Consider the following 20,151-nt stretch of genomic DNA (forward strand, 5'->3'; position numbering starts at 1 on the left):
TGGTATAGAGGTCCTGGATGGCAGGGAGCTCGTCCCCAGTGATGTACTGGGCTGTGTGCACTTCCCTCTGACACCGCCTGATATATAGGTCCTGGATGGCAGGGAGCTCGTCCCCAGCTATGTACTGGGCTGTGTGCACTTCTCTCTGACACCGCCTGGTATATAGGTCCTGGATGGCAGGGAGCTCGTCCCCAGTGATGTACTGGGCTGTGTGCACTTCCCTCTGACACCGCCTGGTATATAGGTCCTGGATGGCAGGGAGCTCGTCCCCAGTGATGTACTGGGCTGTGTGCACTTCCCTCTGACACCGCCTGGTATATAGGTCCTGGATGGCAGGGAGCTCGTCCCCAGTGATGTACTGGGCTGTGTGCACTTCCCTCTGACACTGCCTGGTATATAGGTCCTGGATGGCAGGGAGCTCGTCCCCAGTGATGTACTGGGCTGTACGCACTTCCCTCTGTAGCACCTTACGGTCGGGGGCCTTGCGGTTGCCGTACCAAGCGGTCTATAGACATTCATTAGGGTTTACAGAGAGGTTCTGTACCAACTGGTCTATAGACATTCATTAGGGTTTACATTGAGGCTTTTATACTACCTGATTAACTAGGTGTTTTCTGTCTCTTCTTCCTCTGTATTACTGTCAGGCTATTTTCATGATCCCAACCAACCCTCCACCTACGTTCAGGAAGCCTGAGCTGTGGACAGACGACTTCACACACTTTGTAAAGAAATGTCTGGTGAAGAACCCAGAACAGAGAGCTACAGCCACGCAACTACTACAGGTGAGACACACACACACAGCTACTACAGGTGAGACACACACAAACAGATACTGCAGGTGAGACACACACACACTGCTACTGCAGGAGAGACACACACACACACACACAGCTACTGCAGGAGAGACACACACACACACACACACACAGCTACTGCAGGAGAGACACACACACACACACACACACACACACACACAGCTACTGCAGGAGAGACACACACACACACACAGCTACTGCAGGAGAGACACACACACACACACACACACACACAGCTACTGCAGGAGAGACACACACACACAGCTACTGCAGGTGAGACACACACAGACTGCGTGCTCATACAAAACGTACTCTGTCATCTTCAGCTCATCAGAGTAACACCTGGACATTTGCCTGTCTGTGCTGCCCCCTTCGTCTATGAACATATTAGACACACTGTTAGTCAGAGCTTGGTCAACTTACTGCCTTCCTCGCTCTCTCTCCTGTAGCATCCGTTCATCACGGCAGCCAAGCCAGTCACCATCCTGAGAGACCTGATCACTGAGTCCATGGAGATGAAGGCTAAGCGACAACAGGAGCAGCAGAGAGAGCTGGAGGAGGAGGACGACTCTGTAAGTATAGTCTATCAATCAATCAAATGTATTAATAAAACCCTTACATCAGCTGATATCTCAAAGTGCTGTACGGAAACCCAGCCTAAAACCCCAAACAGCAAGCAATGCAGGTGTAGAAGCACGGTGGCTAGGAAAAACTCCCTTGAAAGGCCAAAACCTAGGAAGAAACCTAGAGAGGAACCAGGCTATGTGGGGTGGCCAGTCTTCTTCTGGCTGTGCCGGGTGGAGATTATAACAGAACATGGCCAAGATGTTCAAATGTTCATAAATGACCAGCATGGTCAAATAGTAATCACAGTGGATATAGAGGGGGCAGCAAGTCAGCACCTCAGGAGTAAATGTCAGTTGGCTTTTCATAGCCGATCATTAAGAGTATCTCTACAACTCCTGCTGTCTCTAGAGAGTTGAAAACAGCAGGTCTGGGACAGGTAGCACATCCGGTGAACAGGTCAGGGTTCCATAGCCGCAGGCAGAACAGTTGAAACTGGAGCAGCAGCACGGCCAGGTGGCCTGGGGACAGCAAGGAGTCATCATGCCAGGTAGTCCTGAGGCGTGGTCCTAGGGCTCAGGTCCTCTGAGAGAGAAAGACAGAATTAGAGAGAGCATACTTAAATTCACACAGGACACCGGATAAGACAGGAGAAATACTCCAGATATAACAGACTCACCCTAGCCCCCCGACACAAACTATTGCAGCATAAATACTGGAGGCTGAGACAGGAGAAATACTCCAGATATAACAGACTCACCCTAGCCCCCCGACACAAACTACTGCAGCATAAATACTGGAGGCTGAGACAGGAGAAGTACTCCAGATATAACAGACTCACCCTAGCCCCCCGACACAAACTACTGCAGCATAAATACTGGAGGCTGAGACGGGAGGGGTCAGGAGACACTGTGGCCCCATCCGATGACACCCCCGGACAGGGCCAAACAGGAAGGATATAACCCCACCCACTTTGCCAAAGCACAGCCCCCACACCACTAGAGGGATATCTTCAACCACCAACTTACCATCCTGAGAAAAGGCCGAGTATAGCCCACAAAGTTCTCCGCCACGGCACAACCCAAGGGGGGGCGCCAACCCAGACAGGAAGATCACTTCAGTGACTCAACCCACTCAAGTGACGCACACCTCCTAGGGACGGCATGAAAGAGCACCAGTAAGCCAGCGACTCAGCCCGTGTAATGGGGTTAGAGGCAGAGAATCCCAGTGGAAAGAGGGGAACCGGCCAGGCAGAGACAGCAACGGCGGTTCGTTTTTCCAGTGCCTTTCCGTTCACCTTCACACTCCTGGGCCAGACTACACTCAATCATATGATCCACTGAAGAGATGAGTCTTCAGTAAAGACTTAAAGGTTGAGACCGAGTTTGCGTCTCTTACATGGGTAGGCAGACCATTCCATAGAAATTGAGCTCTATAGGAGAAAGCCCTGCCTCCAGCTGTTCTAGGGACAACCTGTCGGAACTAGAAGCAGAAGCATTTCGCTACACTCGCATTAACATCTGCTAACTGTCTGTAAACGTCTGTTAGCTATCTGTATGTGACCAATAACATTTGATTTGATTTTGCCCAACCTAGATCGAGGTACAGGCACGGTCTCAGTGGGGATAGCTGAGCCATGAGAAAGCTGTCCGGCTGCGGGGACTGTGCGAGGGCATTTATACTATCTGTACTTACTGGTGGCACAGACACTGTTTCATCCTTTCACACACTGAAATTACCCTTGCCTAACGATTGGGTCTGAATCTGGGATTGCAGCACAGCTATCCTCGCCGTATGGCGTTCGTTCTCCTGTATATTATGAGTACAGCGACTGCAATTAGAAGGCATCGTGTTAATATTACTACTAATATTCGGCTGGTGGAGGTCCTGACGAACCACGTCCAGATAAGGCATCATGTTAATGTTACTACTGGTTGGTTGGTGGACGTCCTGTAGAACCACGTCCAGATAAAGCATCATGTTAATGTTACTACTGGTTGGCTGGTGGAGGTCCTGTAGAACCACGTCCAGAGAAAGCATCATGTTAATGTTACTACTGGTTGGCTGGTGGAGGTCCTGTAGAACCACGTCCAGAGAAAGCATCATGTTAATGTTACTACTGGTTGGCTGGTGGAGGTCCTGTAGAACCACGTCCAGAGAAAGCATCATGTTAATGTTACTACTGGTTGGCTGGTGGAGGTCCTGTAGAACCACGTCCAGATAAAGCTTCCGGAGTGAAAAAGTTGAATGAAAAATTTTGAGCAAGGGGGAAAAAAGCTCCAGATTGAGCTCAGGTGCATCCTGCTTCCATTAATCATCCTTGATGTTTCTACAACTTGATTGGAGTCCACCTGTGGTAAATTCAATTGATTGGACATGATTTGGAAAGGCACACCTGTCCCACAGTTGACAGTGCCTGTCGGAGCAACAACCAAGCAATGAGGTCGAAGGAATTGTCCGTAGAGCTCCTAGACAGGATTATGTCAAGGCACAGATCTGGGGAAGGGTACCAACAACTTCCCATGAACACAGTGGCCTCCATCATTCTTAAATGAAATATGTTCTCTTCCTAGAACTCCCCCGATTGCTCAGTTTGGCAAGAAGGGCCTTGGTCAGGGAGGTGAACAATAACCTGATGGTCACTCTGACTGAGCTCTAGAGTTCCTCTGTGGAGATGGGAGAACCTTCCAGAAGGACAACCATCTCTGCAACACTCCACCAACCAGGTCTTTATGGTAGAGTGGTCAGACAGAATTCACTCTTCACTAAAAGGCACCTGAATGATTCTGACCTTGAGAAACAAGATTCTCTGGTCTGATGAAACCAAGATTGAACTCTTTGGCCTGAATGCCAAGCGTCACGTCTGGAGGAAACCAGGCACCGCTCATCACCTGACCAATACCATCCCTACAGTGAAGCATGGTGTGGCAGCATCATGCTGTGGGGATGAGCGGTGTTTCATGTTGTTTTTGCTTTGTCATTATGGGGTATTGATGAGGGAAAAAAATCTATCGAATCCATTTTAGAATAAGACTGTAATGTGAAAAGTCAAGGGGTCTGAATACTTTCCGAATGCACTAAGTATTCACACCACTGAAGTCAACTTTGTAGAAACACCTTTGGCAGCGAATACAGCTGTGAATCCTTCGGGGCAAGTCGCAAAGAGCGGTCCACACCTGGATTGATTGTTTTAAAAATTATTCAAATGCTGTTAAGTTGGTTATTGACCATTGCTAGACAACTATTTTCAAGTTTTGCCATGATGCAGCCACCACCATGCTTGAAAATATGGGAGTGGTACTCAGTGATGTTTGGGGCAAATCTGACAAAGTGAATTGCAGTATTACTTTAGTGCCTTGTTTGCAAACAAGATGCATGTTTTGGAATATTTTTATTCTGTACAGGCTTCCTTCTTTTCACTCTGTCATTTAGGTTAGTATTGTGGAGTAACTACAATGTTGTTGATCCATCCTCAGTTTTCTCCTATCACAGCTATTAAACTCTGTAACTGTTTTAAAGTCACCGTTGGCCTCATGGTGAAATCCCTGAGCGGTTTCCTTCCTCTCCGACAACTGAGTTAGGAAGGACGCCTGTATCTTTGTAGTGACTGGGTGTATTGATACACCATCCAAAGTGTAATTAGTAACTTCACCATGCTCAAAGGGATATTCAATGTTTGTTTTTAATTTGTACCCATCTACCAATAGGTGCCCTTTGTGAGACATTGTAAAACCTCCCTGGTCGTTGTGGTTTAATCTATGTTTGAAATTCACTGCTCAACAGAGGGGCCTTACAGATAATTGTGTATGTGTTGGGTACATAGATGAGGTAGTCATTCAAAAATCATATTAATCACTATTATTGCACACAGACTGATGTGACTTGTTCAACAAATGTTTACTCCTGAACTTATTTTGCTATAACAAAGAGGTTGAATACTTGTTGACTCAAGACCTTTCAGCTTTTCATTTTTTATTAATTAGGAACATTTTCTAAAAACACAATTCCACTTTGACATTACGGGGGTGTGTAGGCCAGTGAAACAAAATCTCAATTTTATCAATTTTAAATTCTGTCTGTAACGCAACAAAATGTGGAAAAAGGTTGAGGGGTGTGAATACTTTCTGAAGGCCCTGTATGAATGAAGTCAGTAACCTTACTGTCCAACTGCTAAAAAGAGCTTTATAAGATAGTTTGATTGACCTGACCATCCTCTCTCTCTGTCCAGGAAGAGGAGGTGGAAGTGGACTCCCACACCATGGTGAAGTCTGGGTCAGAGGGGGCTGGCACCATGAGAGCTACCAGCACCATGAGTGACGGAGCTCAGACCATGATCGAGCACGGCAGTACCATGTTAGAGGCAGACCTGGGAACCATGGTCATCAACAGTGATGAGGAGGAGGAGGACAACGATGAAGGCTCAATGAGGAGTGAGTAGAGCTTGTCAGGATAGTACCGTAGGCTGTCACTAACATGATCATTTAATTGATTATAATGAGCTGTTCAGTACAGGACCGTAGGCTCTGACACATGATATAACATGGACAGACTTCAACAGGTAAACTTATATCTAATGTACATAATATTCTGACCTTTTGCTATGAGACTCAAAATTGAGCTCAGGTGCATCCTGTTTCCATTGATCATCCCTGAGATATTTCTACAACTTGATTGGAGTCCACCTGTGGTAAATTCAATTGATTGGACATGATTTGGAAAGGCACACACCTGTCTATAAGATCCCACAGTTGACAGTCCAAGGAACTGTCTGTAGATCTCCGAGATGGAAACTTTCAACACAATTAAAAGAGCGCAGTGGTCTCAATCACTGGGAAGTGGAGACAATATAAAACTACCCGGACTCTGCCCTGGGGCCCAGCCTCTAGGACTCTGCCCTGGGGCCCAGCCTCCAGGACTCTGCCCTGGGGCCCAGCCTCTAGGACTCTGCCCTGAGGCCCAGGGGCCCAGCCTCCAGGACTCTGCCCTGGGGCCCAGCCTCCAGGACTCTGCCCTGGGGCCCAGCCTCCAGGACTCTGCCCTGGGGCCCAGCCTCCAGGACTCTGCCCTGGGGCCCAGCCTCCAGGACTCTGCCCTGGGGCCCAGCCTCCAGGACTCTGCCCTGGGGCCCAGCCTCCAGGACTCTGCCCTGGGGCCCAGCCTCCAGGACTCTGCCCTGGGGCCCAGCCTCCAGGACTCTGCCCTGGGGCCCAGCCTCCAGGACTCTGCCCTGGGGCCCAGCCTCCAGGACTCTGCCCTGGGGCCCAGCCTCCAGGACTCTGCCCTGGGGCCCAGCCTCCAGGACTCTGCCCTGGGGCCCAGCCTCCAGGACTCTGCCCTGGGGCCCAGCCTCCAGGACTCTGCCCTGGGGCCCAGCCTCCAGGACTCTGCCCTGGGGCCCAGCCCCTAGGACTCTGCCCTGGGGCCCAGCCCCCAGGACTCTGCCCTGGGGCCCAGCCTCCAGGACTCTGCCCTGGGGCCCAGCCTCCAGGACTCTGCCCTGGGGCCCAGCCTCCAGGACTCTGCCCTGGGGCCCAGCCTCCAGGACTCTGCCCTGGGGCCCAGCCTCCAGGACTCTGCCCTGGGGCCCAGCCTCTAGGACTCTGCCCTGGGGCCCAGCCTCCAGTACTCTGCCTGCCAGAAGGACAACTGTCGCTACAGCGCTTCACCCATCTGGTCTTTATGGGACAGTGGCCAGGCCACTCCTGGGAAAATGTTACATGACGCCAGGAGTTTGCATCAAGTCAGGTGAAAGACGACGCAAAAGATTCTGTGGTCTGTCTGATGAGATAAAAATTGAACTCTTTGGCCTGAATGCAAAGCACGATGTCTGGAGCAAACCAGGCACAGCTCATCACCTGTCTAACACCATTCCTACCGTGAAGCATGGTGGTTGAAGCATCATGCTATGGGAATGCTTTTCAGCAGCAGGGGCTGGGAGACTTGTAAGGAACGAGGGAACAAAGCATGGAGCCAAATACAGGCGGATCCTTGATGAGAATCTTGCTTCAGAATGCAAACGACCGAAGACCGGGGCGAAGATGAACATTCCAACAGGACAGTGACCCCAAGCATACAGCCAAAGCAACACTGGAATGTCTTGGCCCAGCCAAAACCCAGACTTGAATCCCATTGAAAATATGTGGAAAGACTTGAAGATGGCTTGAGGAAATGGGCAAGGAAGAATGGGAGAAAAAAAATCGGAATAAATTCACACACCCATGAACTATCTTTCTAGGGAGTTTTTCCTAGCCACCGTGCTTCTACGCCTGCATTGCTTGCTGTTTGGGGTTTTTGGCTGGGTTTCTGTACAGCACTTTGAGATATCAGCTGATGTATTTATAAAGCCCTTTTTACATTTGATTGGTGGAGATTACAGCTTTGAGTTCAATCAAAGGTGCTTCTACAAAGTATTGACTAGGGGGTGTGAATACTTATGTACATGAAACAGGACTGTTTTTCATTTTCAATAACTTTGTGTAGGTGGGTGGGGGAAATCAATGTATTCCTTTTGGAATTCAGGCGGTAACAACATGTGTGAATACTTTATATAGTAAAGTAGATGATGTTTCTTCTCTGCCCAGGACACCCCACCTCCCAGCAGGCCCTGAGACCCTCCTTCATGGACTACTTTGACAAGCAGGACTCTAAGGTCCAACAGGAGAGCTATAACCATAACCGGCAGCAGGAACCAGGCTATCACATCAGCCAGGCTAAGAACGTCTTCCCTGACAACTGGAAGGTTCCTCAGGACGGAGACTTTGACTTTGTGAGTTACACCTTCCATGGAACAACATATAGAACCATCCATAGAACTACATATAGAACCATCCATAGAACTACATATGGAACTATATATAGAACCATCCATGGAACTACATATAGAACCACCTATAGAACTACATATAGAACCATCCATAGAACTACATATAGAACCATCCATGGAACTACATATAGAACCATCCATGGAACTACATATAGAACCATCCATGGAACTACATATAGAACCATCCATGGAACTACATATAGAACCATCCATGGAACTACATATAGAACCATCCATGGAACTACATATAGAACCATCCATGGAACTACATATAGAACCATCCATGGAACTACATATAACTAGATGTAGAACTACATATAGAACCATCCATAGAACTAGATATATAACTACATATAGAACCATCCATGGAACTACATATAGAACCATCCATGGAACTACATATAGAACCATCCATAGAACTACATATAGAACCATCCATAGAACTACATATAGAACCATCCATGGAACTACATTATAGAACCATCCATGGAACTACATATAGAACCATCCATGGAACTACATATAGAACCATCCATGGAACTACATATAGAACCATCCATGGAACTACAAATAGAACCATCCATGGAACTACATATAGAACCATCCATGGAACTATATATAGAACCATCCATAGAACTACATATAACTAGATGTAGAACTACATATAGAACCATCCATAGAACTAGATATATAACTACATATAGAACCATCCATCGAACTAGATGTAGAACTACATATAGAACCATCCATAGAACTAGATATATAACTACATATAGAACCATCCATAGAACTAGATATATAACTACATATAGAACCATCCATAGAACTAGATATATAACTACATATAGAGCCATCCATAGAACTAGATATAGAACTATATATAGAACCATCCATAGAACTACATATAACTAGATGTAGAACTACATATAGAACCATCCATAGAACTAGATATATAACTACATATAGAACCATCCATAGAACTAGATATAGAACTACATATAGAACCATCCATAGAACTAGATATAGAACTACATATAGAACCATCCATAGAACTAGATATAGAACTACATATAGAACCATCCATAGAACTAGATATAGAACTACATATAGAACCATCCATAGAACTAGATATAGAACTACATATAGAACCATCCATAGAACTAGATATAGAACTACATATAGAACCATCCATAGAACTAGATATATAACTACATATAGAACCATCCATAGAACTAGATATAGAACTACATGTAGAACCATCCATAGAACTAGATATATAACTACATATAGAACCATCCATAGAACTAGATATAGAACTACATATAGAACCATCCATGGAACTAGATATAGAACTACATATAGAACTACATATAGAACCATCCATAGAACTACATATAGAACCATCCATAGAACTACATATAGAACTACATATAGAACCATCCATAGAACTACAAATAGAACTACATATAGAACCATCCATGGAACTACATATAGAACTACATATAGAACCATCCATAGAACTACATATAGAACTACATATAGAACCATCCATAGAACTAGATATATAACTACATATAGAACCATCCATAGAACTACATATAGAACTACATATAGAACCATCCATAGAACTAGATATATAACTACATATAGAACCATCCATAGAACTAGATATAGAACTACATATAGAACCATCCATAGAACTAGATATATAACTACATATAGAACCATCCATAGAACTAGATATAGAACTACATATAGAACCATCCATGGAACTAGATATAGAACTACATATAGAACTACATATAGAACCATCCATAGAACTACATATAGAACCATCCATAGAACTACATATAGAACTACATATAGAACCATCCATAGAACTACATATAGAACTACATATAGAACCATCCATGGAACTACATATAGAACTACATATAGAACCATCCATAGAACTACATATAGAACTACATATAGAACCATCCATAGAACTAGATATATAACTACATATAGAACCATCCATAGAACTACATATAGAACTACATATAGAACCATCCATAGAACTAGATATATAACTACATATAGAACCATCCATAGAACTAGATATATAACTACATATAGAACCATCCATAGAACTAGATATATAACTACATATAGAACCATCCATAGAACTAGATATAGAACTATATATAGAACCATCCATAGAACTACATATAACTAGATGTAGAACTACATATAGAACCAGCCATAGAACTAGATATATAACTACATATAGAACCATCCATAGAACTAGATATATAACTACATATAGAACCATCCATAGAACTAGATATATAACTACATATAGAACCATCCATAGAACTAGATATAGAACTACATATAGAACCATCCATGGAACTAGATATAGAACTACATATAGAACCATCCATAGAACTACATATAGAACCATCCATAGAACTAGATATATAACTACATATAGAACCATCCATAGAACTACATATAGAACTACATATAGAACCATCCATGGAACTACATATAGAACTACATATAGAACCATCCATAGAACTACATATAGAACTACATATAGAACCATCCATAGAACTAGATATATAACTACATATAGAACCATCCATAGAACTAGATATAGAACTACATATAGAACCATCCATGGAACTAGATATAGAACTACATATAGAACCATCCATGGAACTACATATAGAACCACCCATAGAACTAGATGTAGAACTACATATAGAACCATCCATAGAACTAGATGTAGAACTACATATAGAACCATCCATGGAACTAGATGTATAACTACATATAGAACCATCCATGGAACTAGATATATAACTACATATAGAACCATCCATAGAACTAGATATAGAACCATCCATAGAACTAGATATATAACTACATATAGAACCATCCATGGAACTAGATGTAGAACCATCCATAGAACTAGATATATAACTACATATAGAACCATCCATAGAACTAGATATATAACTACATATAGAACCATCCATGGAACTAGATATAGAACCATCCATAGAACTAGATATATAACTACATATAGAACCATCCATGGAACTAGATGTAGAACTACATATAGAACCATCCATGGAACTAGATATATAACTACATATATAACCATCCATGGAACTAGATATAGAACCATCCATAGAACTAGATATATAACTACATATAGAACCATCCATAGAACTAGATATAGAACTACATATAGAACCATCCATAGAACTAGATATATAACTACATATAGAACCATCCATAGAACTAGATATATAACTACATATAGAACCATCCATAGAACTAGATATAGAACTACATATAGAACCATCCATAGAACTAGATATATAACTACATATAGAACCATCCATAGAACTAGATATATAACTACATATAGAACCATCCATAGAACTAGATATAGAACTACATATATAACCATCCATAGAACTAGATATATAACTACATATAGAACCATCCATAGAACTAGATATAGAACTACATATAGAACCATCCATAGAACTAGATATATAACTACATATAGAACCATCCATAGAACTAGATATATAACTACATATAGAACCATCCATAGAACTAGATATAGAACTACATGTAGAACCATCCATAGAACTAGATATATAACTACATATAGAACCATCCATAGAACTAGATATATAACTACATATAGAACCATCCATAGAACTAGATATAGAACTACATATATAACCATCCATAGAACTAGATATATAACTACATATAGAACCATCCATAGAACTAGATATATAACTACATATAGAACCATCCATAGAACTAGATATAGAACTACATATAGAACCATCCATAGAACTAGATATATAACTACATATAGAACCATCCATAGAACTAGATATATAACTACATATAGAACCATCCATGGAACTACATATAGAACCATCCATGGAACTACATATAGAACCATCCATAGAACTACATATAGAACCATCCATAGAACTACATATAGAACCATCCATGGAACTACATTATAGAACCATCCATGGAACTACATATAGAACCATCCATGGAACTGCATATAGAACCATCCATGGAACTACAAATAGAACCATCCATGGAACTACATATAGAACCATCCATGGAACTATATATAGAACCATCCATAGAACTACATATAACTAGATGTAGAACTACATATAGAACCATCCATAGAACTAGATATATAACTACATATAGAACCATCCATCGAACTAGATGTAGAACTACATATAGAACCATCCATAGAACTAGATATATAACTACATATAGAACCATCCATAGAACTAGATATATAACTACATATAGAACCATCCATAGAACTAGATATATAACTACATATAGAGCCATCCATAGAACTAGATATAGAACTATATATAGAACCATCCATAGAACTACATATAACTAGATGTAGAACTACATATAGAACCATCCATAGAACTAGATATATAACTACATATAGAACTAGATATAGAACTACATATAGAACCATCCATAGAACTAGATATAGAACTACATATAGAACCATCCATAGAACTAGATATAGAACTACATATAGAACCATCCATAGAACTAGATATAGAACTACATATAGAACCATCCATAGAACTAGATATAGAACTACATATAGAACCATCCATAGAACTAGATATAGAACTACATATAGAACCATCCATAGAACTAGATATAGAACTACATATAGAACCATCCATAGAACTAGATATAGAACTACATATAGAACCATCCATAGAACTAGATATATAACTACATATAGAACCATCCATAGAACTAGATATAGAACTACATATAGAACCATCCATGGAACTAGATATAGAACTACATATAGAACTACATATAGAACCATCCATAGAACTACATATAGAACCATCCATAGAACTACATATAGAACTACATATAGAACCATCCATAGAACTACAAATAGAACTACATATAGAACCATCCATGGAACTACATATAGAACTACATATAGAACCATCCATAGAACTACATATAGAACTACATATAGAACCATCCATAGAACTAGATATATAACTACATATAGAACCATCCATAGAACTACATATAGAACTACATATAGAACCATCCATAGAACTAGATATATAACTACATATAGAACCATCCATAGAACTAGATATAGAACTACATATAGAACCATCCATAGAACTAGATATATAACTACATATAGAACCATCCATAGAACTAGATATAGAACTACATATAGAACCATCCATGGAACTAGATATAGAACTACATATAGAACTACATATAGAACCATCCATAGAACTACATATAGAACCATCCATGGAACTAGATATAGAACTACATATAGAACTACATATAGAACCATCCATAGAACCATCCATAGAACTACATATAGAACTACATATAGAACCATCCATAGAACTAGATATATAACTACATATAGAACCATCCATAGAACTACATATAGAACTACATATAGAACCATCCATAGAACTAGATATATAACTACATATAGAACCATCCATAGAACTAGATATATAACTACATATAGAACCATCCATAGAACTAGATATAGAACTATATATAGAACCATCCATAGAACTACATATAACTAGATGTAGAACTACATATAGAACCAGCCATAGAACTAGATATATAACTACATATAGAACCATCCATAGAACTAGATATATAACTACATATAGAACCATCCATAGAACTAGATATATAACTACATATAGAACCATCCATAGAACTAGATATAGAACTACATATAGAACCATCCATGGAACTAGATATATAACTACATATAGAACCATCCATAGAACTAGATATATAACTACATATAGAACCATCCATAGAACTAGATATATAACTACATATAGAACCATCCATAGAACTAGATATATAACTACATATAGAACCATCCATAGAACTAGATATAGAACTACATATAGAACCATCCATAGAACTAGATATAGAACTACATATAGAACCATCCATAGAACTAGATATAGAACTACATATAGAACCATCCATAGAACTAGATATATAACTACATATAGAACCATCCATAGAACTAGATATATAACTACATATAGAACCATCCATAGAACTACATATAGAACTACATATAGAACCATCCATAGAACTACAAATAGAACTACATATAGAACCATCCATGGAACTACATATAGAACTACATATAGAACCATCCATAGAACTACATATAGAACTACATATAGAACCATCCATAGAACTAGATATATAACTACATATAGAACCATCCATAGAACTACATATAGAACCATCCATAGAACTAGATATATAACTACATATAGAACCATCCATAGAACTACATATAGAACTACATATAGAACCATCCATGGAACTACATATAGAACTACATATAGAACCATCCATAGAACTACATATAGAACTACATATAGAACCATCCATAGAACTAGATATATAACTACATATAGAACCATCCATAGAACTAGATATAGAACTACATATAGAACCATCCATGGAACTAGATATAGAACTACATATAGAACCATCCATGGAACTACATATAGAACCACCCATAGAACTAGATGTAGAACTACATATAGAACCATCCATAGAACTAGATGTAGAACTACATATAGAACCATCCATGGAACTAGATGTATAACTACATATAGAACCATCCATGGAACTAGATATATAACTACATATAGAACCATCCATAGAACTAGATATAGAACCATCCATAGAACTAGATATATAACTACATATAGAACCATCCATGGAACTAGATGTAGAACTACATATAGAACCATCCATGGAACTAGATATATAACTACATATATAACCATCCATGGAACTAGATATAGAACCATCCATAGAACTAGATATATAACTACATATAGAACCATCCATAGAACTAGATATAGAACTACATATAGAACCATCCATAGAACTAGATATATAACTACATATAGAACCATCCATAGAACTAGATATATAACTACATATAGAACCATCCATAGAACTAGATATAGAACTACATATAGAACCATCCATAGAACTAGATATATAACTACATATAGAACCATCCATAGAACTAGATATATAACTACATATAGAACCATCCATAGAACTAGATATAGAACTACATATATAACCATCCATAGAACTAGATATATAACTACATATAGAACCATCCATAGAACTAGATATAGAACTACATATAGAACCATCCATAGAACTAGATATATAACTACATATAGAACCATCCATAGAACTAGATATATAACTACATATAGAACCATCCATAGAACTAGATATAGAACTACATGTAGAACCATCCATAGAACTAGATATATAACTACATATAGAACCATCCATAGAACTAGATATAGAACTACATATAGAACCATCCATAGAACTAGATATAGAACTACATATAGAACCATCCATAGAACTAGATATAGAACTACATATAGAACCATCCATAGAACTAGATATAGAACTACATATAGAACCATCCATAGAACTAGATATAGAACTACATATAGAACTAGATATAGAACTACATATAGAACCATCCATAGAACTAGATATAGAACTACATATAGAACCATCCATAGAACTAGATATAGAACTACATATAGAACCATCCATAGAACTAGATATATAACTACATATAGAACCATCCATAGAACTACATATAGAACTACATATAGAACCATCCATAGAACTACAAATAGAACTACATATAGAACCATCCATGGAACTACATATAGAACTACATATAGAACCATCCATAGAACTACATATAGAACCATCCATAGAACTAGATATATAACTACATATAGAACCATCCATAGAACTACATATAGAACTACATATAGAACCATCCATAGAACTAGATATATAACTACATATAGAACCATCCATAGAACTAGATATAGAACTACATATAGAACCATCCATAGAACTAGATATATAACTACATATAGAACCATCCATAGAACTAGATATAGAACTACATATAGAACCATCCATGGAACTAGATATAGAACTACATATAGAACTACATATAGAACCATCCATAGAACTACATATAGAACCATCCATAGAACTAGATATATAACTACATATAGAACCATCCATAGAACTGGATATAGAACTACATATAGAACCATCCATAGAACTAGATATATAACTACATATAGAACCATCCATAGAACTAGATATATAACTACATATAGAACCATCCATAGAACTAGATATAGAACTACATATAGAACCATCCATAGAACTAGATATAGAACTACATATAGAACCATCCATAGAACTAGATATAGAACTACATATAGAACCATCCATAGAACTAGATATATAACTACATATAGAACCATCCATAGAACTAGATATATAACTACATATAGAACCATCCATAGAACTAGATATATAACTACATATAGAACCATCCATAGAACTAGATATATAACTACATATAGAACCATCCATAGAACTAGATATATAACTACATATAGAACCATCCATAGAACTGGATATAGAACTACATATAGAACCATCCATAGAACTAGATATATAACTACATATAGAACCATCCATAGAACTGGATATAGAACTACATATAGAACCATCCATAGAACTAGATATATAACTACATATAGAACCATCCATAGAACTAGATATATAACTACATATAGAACCATCCATAGAATTAGATATATAACTACATATAGAACCATCCATAGAACTAGATATATAACTTCATATAGAACCATCCATAGAACTAGATATATAACTACATATAGAACCATCCATAGAACTAGATATATAACTACATATAGAACCATCCATAGAACTAGATATAGAACTACATATAGAACCATCCATAGAACTAGATATAGAACTACATATAGAACCATCCATAGAACTAGATATAGAACTACATATAGAACCATCCATAGAACTAGATATAGAACTACATATAGAACCATCCATAGAACTAGATATAGAACTACATATGTTTTTTGGACTACATATGTTCTTTGCATGGCAAAGAGGGACTCTTCATAACATTCTGGAGTATATGCAAACTGCCATCATACAAACTGAGGCAGCAGACTTTGAAAATTAATATTTGTGTCATTCTCAAAACTTTTGGCCAAGACTGTAGAACCGTCCGTGGAATTACATCTATAATCACTATAGTAATTTAATAGCATCTCTGGGATCAGTAGTCATGTAATAGTCATGTGACCGCATCTCTTTCCGTCCCTTGGTCTTTACTTCCTCTCTGACACAGTGGTTTAGGCTTTGCCGTGTTCTAAAGTTGCTTCTCTGTGTGTGTGTGTGTGTGTGTGTTGTCTGTGTCTGTGTCTCTGTGTGTGTGTGTGTGTGTGTGTGTGTGTGTGTGTGTGTGTGTGTGTGTGTGTGTGTCCCTGCGTGTTCTCTGTCTAAGCAGCTGAAGAACCTTGACTTTGAGGAGCTGCAGCTGCGTCTGACGGCTCTGGACCCCATGATGGAGAGAGAGATCGAGGAGCTGCGCCAGCGCTACACCGCCAAGAGACAACCCATCCTCGACGCAATGGACGCCAAGAAACGCAGACAGCAGAACTTCTGAAGAGCCTGACCTGAGGAACACATTCTGACCTGGGCCTGTGTTCATACAGCGTCTCACATTCCAGAGTGCTGATCTAGGCTAAGGTCCACTTTCCATGTAATCTTATTCCTTATGATCTAAAAGGCAGAACTGATGCTAGATCAGCACTCTGGCAGCAGAACTGCTGAGGACCTTAGAGAAGGCATGGTGCTTTCTGTTAAGACCTGACCAAGGGAGAGGAGAGACCTGACAGCTCTCTGGAATTGAATTCAACCTGTGCTCCTAAATGTCCATTTTCTCATCACCACCCCAGTAATCAGGATGACTCCAGTCCACACTATTTCCCCAAGCGCTCTGGACTAATGTAACAATTCTTAGCCTCCCCATCTGTTAATGATGAACCTGTAGGTAGCCTCACATCTCTGTTAATGATGAACCTGTAGGTAGCCTCACATCTCTGTTAATTATGAACCTGTAGGTAGCCTCACATCTCTCTGTTAATGATGAACCTGTAGGTAGCCTCACATCTGTTAATTATGAACCTGTAGGTAGCCTCCCATCTGTTAATTATGAACCTGTAGGTAGCCTCACATCTCTCTGTTAATTATGAACCTGTAGGTAGCCTCACATCTCTGTTAATGATGAACCTGTAGGTAGCCTCACATCTCTGTTAATTATGAACCTGTAGGTAGCCTCACATCTCTCTGTTAATTATGAACCTGTAGGTAGCCTCACATCTCTCTGTTAATTATGAACCTGTAGGTAGCCTCACATCTCTGTTAATTATGAACCTGTAGGTAGCCTCACATCTCTCTGTTAATGATGAACCTGTAGGTAGCCTCACATCTCTGTTAATTATGAACCTGTAGGTAGCCTCACATCTCTGTTAATTATGAACCTGTAGGTAGCCTCACATCTCTCTGTTAATTATGAACCTGTAGGTAGCCTCATATCCCAAAGTATAATTTTCCTAAAGACGTTTCTCCCCTTTATAAATACTAGCTGGGTTTCTCCTAGCTCTGCTACTGTTATCAGGCTCTTGGGGAAATTAACCAGCAGTTATGGAAAATAATATTAAAGTTACTTGTAGACTTTCTGCATTGTAATTTCAGATAATGTCCAGAATATATCTGCAGTAATAGTGGAATGATGGTGTTTTACACAACCAAAACAATGTCTGATTGACAACAACAGCCAGACTGGCTTCTGTTGTCAAGATGGGAAAACTGCACCCTCCCCGTCTCCCATCGGCGTCACTAAGAGGCGTGGTCATCTCCTCGAGCACAACCAACAATGGCAGATTGGGTAAAGCGCCCAATCACTCTTTCCTGGTTACTACAGTTCTACACTCTTTCCTGGTTACTATAGTTCTACACTCTTTCCTGGTTACTACAGTTCTACACTCTTTCCTGGTTACTACAGTTCTACACTTTCCTGGTTACCACAGTTCTACACTCTTTCCTGGTTACCACAGTTCTACACTCTTTCCTGGTTACCACAGTTCTACACTCTTTCCTGGTTACCACAGTTCTACACTCTTTCCTGGTTACCACAGTTCTACACTCTTTCCTGGTTACCACAGTTCTACACTCTTTCCTGGTTCCTACAGTTCTACACTCTTTCCTGGTTACCACAGTTCTACACTCTTTCCTGGTTACCACAGTTCTACACTCTTTCCTCTATTCCTGTTTATGTGAGAACATCATTGTACCATCTAAATTGCTGTGAATATATATTTTTAATAGCAAAAAATATAGTTTTTACAGCTAGTTGGTGGATGAAATGGAAAGTAAAATAGTCTTACCACAATGCTCCAGGGAAATAGCTGTTGGAACACTCCACTATGGTAGAGGCAACCAGCCTGGGGGACGGTAGAGGAGGGGATCGACGGGAACCCCGTGGTGTTTGTTTGATATTATCAGGATGTAATACTCTATATAACCCAGTTACGGAAAGCTGTGGCGCTTTGTCCACGACCAAAGACTGTCTTAATGAGAACGAAAGAGCAATGAATTCATATGATCTGAGTGGACAGACTCCTTTTCTAGGAACTAGATCTGAAAACCTAATGGAGGTGATGTGACCTGAATGGACAGACTGTTTTCTCCCAATAGGAACTAAGCTGAACAAAAATATAAACACAACATGTAAAGTTTTGGTTCCATGTTTCATGAGTTTAAATAAAAAATCGCAGAAATGTTCTATACGCACACAAATCTTATTTCTCTAAAATGTTATACACAAATGTGTTTACATCCCTGTTAGTG

At 39.9% G+C, this 20,151-nt stretch overlaps 1 protein-coding gene across 6 annotated transcripts in view; it reads left to right on the plus strand.

Moving 5' to 3' along the window:
• The window catches only part of stk3 (serine/threonine kinase 3 (STE20 homolog, yeast)), a 30,282-nt gene extending 10,194 nt beyond the window's left edge, over positions 1-20,088 (plus strand). For 3 of the 6 annotated variants that reach the window (XM_090228511.1, XM_090228513.1, XM_090228515.1), the window contains 5 exons: positions 645-782; positions 1,265-1,387; positions 5,608-5,809; positions 7,961-8,145; positions 17,744-20,088. In XM_090228511.1, the coding sequence (XP_090084637.1) occupies positions 645-782; positions 1,265-1,387; positions 5,608-5,809; positions 7,961-8,145; positions 17,744-17,905 (810 nt within the window). In that variant the 3' untranslated portion in view covers positions 17,906-20,088. The remainder of the gene's footprint in view (positions 1-644; positions 783-1,264; positions 1,388-5,607; positions 5,810-7,960; positions 8,146-17,743) is intronic. The other 3 variants (XM_090228512.1, XM_090228514.1, XM_090228516.1) reach the window with 1 other exon arrangement.
• Positions 20,089-20,151: the final 63 nt, after the last annotated feature.

Source organism: Oncorhynchus mykiss, chromosome 30, assembly GCF_057628025.1.
Source record: "Oncorhynchus mykiss isolate SJ-2025 chromosome 30, ASM5762802v1, whole genome shotgun sequence".
NCBI lineage: Eukaryota > Metazoa > Chordata > Actinopteri > Salmoniformes > Salmonidae > Oncorhynchus > Oncorhynchus mykiss.